The 3017-nt window shown below is 34.0% G+C and overlaps 1 protein-coding gene across 1 annotated transcript; it reads right to left on the bottom strand.

Annotated features, from left to right (window-relative positions):
- Positions 1–765: 765 nt before the first annotated feature.
- LOC112617887 (NKG2-C type II integral membrane protein-like) lies at positions 766–2964 on the bottom strand. Its single transcript, XM_025374536.1, is given in 5 exon segments — positions 766–817; positions 819–900; positions 1982–2026; positions 2299–2397; positions 2772–2964. Coding segments are annotated over 5 exon segments (465 nt in total). The 5' UTR covers positions 2959–2964.
- Between the last annotated feature and the right edge of the window lie 53 nt (positions 2965–3017).

A 3017-nucleotide genomic window follows, 5' to 3' on the forward strand; every position in this document is an offset into this window, starting at 1 on the left:
TGCTTCCTTCTCATTCCAAGAGACACCAGGGTGGATGTGGGTGAGGAGGATCAGCAAAGCGACCCCATGCCTACCAGTGCACCACCCTGGGTCCTCTTTGTCCCTGAGGGCAGGAGACCCACTTCCCCATCCAGAGACAAGGACTCAATGGATTCTTAGTGTTGTTTGTACATAGTACAGCAGTGAACAGTAACATACTACTGATAACTGCAATAATATGGAGGAATTGCACAAATATCAGATAGGAGTGAAAAATACAGACATGAAATTCACACTGTATGGTTCCCTTTTTATAAATTCAAGAAGAGGCAAATGTTATTTATAATATTAAAAGTCAAGGCAGTGTTTTGGAGAGGAGTCAGGGTGAGTGATGAGTGTATACACAGGGGTGGAACTGCTAAAGCGGGAAACTTTTATTTCATGATCTGACTTGTATCACAGGAGTTCATGCACTTTGCAATCGATCTGCATGACCAGATCATATCATTCCTGATAAAATTAGATGCAACATTTATTGTGTATTCAAAGTATTTATAGAAGCATGGTTTTCCTTGAAAACAAAAACTGAAAATAAAAGTACATTAGCAGTATATAAGTTTAAACACATTATTAAGTCAATCAATTGAATATTACATAAACTTGAAAATATATAAGATAATTATATGTACACACACATGGATGTTTCCTACAAATGTATTATTCACTGAAAGAAGCTTTTCATAAAATCTTTGAAACATTTATATCTTACCATTTCTTCTTCATTATCTATAGAAAGCAGACTGGAGTTCTTTGAAGCACAGGCCAGCAAACTCTCTGCCCAAGTTCTTTTTTCCTTGCCAATGTAATAACAACTGTTGGAATATGTAATCCACTCCTCAGGACAATGGCCACAATGACGTACTAAATAAAGATATGAATTACTATGCAGAACAATATGAATGTTTACAAATGAAAATTCGTTTACATATTTGCAACAGTATAGACCTATATGTGCTTAACATATTTATGCATCCTTACAGGCTTATAAATATATATTTTTTAATAACCGAGTCAGTCATACACACATGCACAGACAAGGGTTAGCCTGTCATCCCTAACTGTGTTCCCATATAAAGCAAACCAACAAACAAAAATACCCTCTACACATGTCTTGAACATCACTGATACACAACTGCTTTTTTAGGATAGTAAAATTATTCATTTCATATCATCTCATAGCAGTAGGAAACTTCTGTTAATTGGGAGAAAGAGGGTAGAATGATTTTAAGTGAGTATTTCTACTTATCGGAGAAAAGGAAATGCTGCCTTATAATCTTTGTTTATAAATATTTATGGCTGAATTTTATGGCTTATTTTCTGGAAAAATGCCGTCATTCTTTTACATGCCTTAAAACAGACACAAAATATAAATTGTACTAATATCAGAACGTTGAAAATAAATATGTGCCTTTCTGGGTTCTTGTATTCGGGAAAGAATTGTTCTGCTCCAGGACTGTAATAGAAAAATTAAAATGAGTTTTATAAAAACTAATGTCTAGATAAACCATAATGAGTTTACTTTCTTACTTTGAAACTTTGTGTTTTATTTAAAATGGGAACAATCTTTAATAAAGTTAACATTTCCTATAAAAATAAATGAATAAATCTTTGAAAAAAGTATTTTTAAAGACTTTAGCACAAAACTTCACCATCGCTTATAGTATTTGATGTAACCACTTTCAAAAATTAATTTGTTTTTCTAAATTCTTTTCTCCTATAGTATGCCTTTGAATTATGAAATCAGAAAATACATTGTGTGTGTATGTGTATAGATAGATAGATAGATAGATAGATAGATAGATAGATAGATTACAAACACAAAAAAATAAATACATGTTCTCTACAATGATTTTGTTATTTGTGTTGTGAAAAGTTCAGAATAACCATATCACTTTTGGGTCCAAATTATACTAATATCTGAACGTTGAAAATAAAAATGTACCTTTCTGGGTTCTTGTATTCGGGGAAGAATTGTTCTGCTCCAGGACTGTAACAGAAAAATTAAAATGATTTTCGTAAAAACTAATATCTAGATAAACCATAATGGGTTTAGTTTCTTACTTTGAAACTTTGTATGTTATTTAAAATGGGGACAATCTTTAATAAAATTAACTTTTTCTATAAAAATAAATGAAGTAATAGATCTCTGAAATAAACACTACAATGAGAGTTCTATTCTTCAACAGTATGAAATATTTTGAGGCACTTCCAGGCATTAAAGTAAAACTTTCCCGTCTAATCTTTCAAAAATACGCTTACGAGGAATAAGAACTATTGTTTTTAACACAGCGGCCATCAGGACAATGCAAATGATTCCCAGGACCTCAGCAGTGAGCTTCTCTGGAGGTGGCAGTAAACCTGCAGGGAGAGAAATAGAGGCACTGAGAGAGGGGAGATAGAGAGTTGATTAGGATTCCATACTAGAGAACCCACATGCACAGGGAAACATAATGATAACCTCTGGCCTCTAAATCTACATCTACTCTGGTAGCCTTTCTCTCAGAATATACCAGTTCATTTTCAGTAAATATAATGTTCCATGAGTGGATCGCCGATTACGGTTGAACAATGCCCGAATAAAATTAGTCTTCTGATGTCATATTAGAATATTAGATCCCAATTATGAACTCTGATTCTCACAAGTGCAAAATATTCCCTAATCTTTCCCCACCCTTCTGCACTCAGTTGTACGTCCTAGAACAATAATATTGAAGATCTATGTAATGTGTTACCTTGGCAGTCATATATTTGATCAATCCCTTGATGATTCAGAGAAGGATTTTGAAGGTTTAATTCTACTTGGGATATTTCCTGTTCGGTTCCTGAAATGGAGCTTTTATTGCCTTTAGGTTTCCTTTGCTGCCTCTTTGGATCCTGGGCCAGACTCACTTCTGAGAAGGTTCCTCTGTGTTTATTCATCTCTGCAGCTGTGTGATGTCAGGGACTGTGCTCTATGATAACTGCACTTAAGAAGCTAT

Source organism: Theropithecus gelada, unplaced genomic scaffold (genome assembly GCF_003255815.1).
Source record: "Theropithecus gelada isolate Dixy unplaced genomic scaffold, Tgel_1.0 HiC_scaffold_5673, whole genome shotgun sequence".
Taxonomy (NCBI): domain Eukaryota; kingdom Metazoa; phylum Chordata; class Mammalia; order Primates; family Cercopithecidae; genus Theropithecus; species Theropithecus gelada.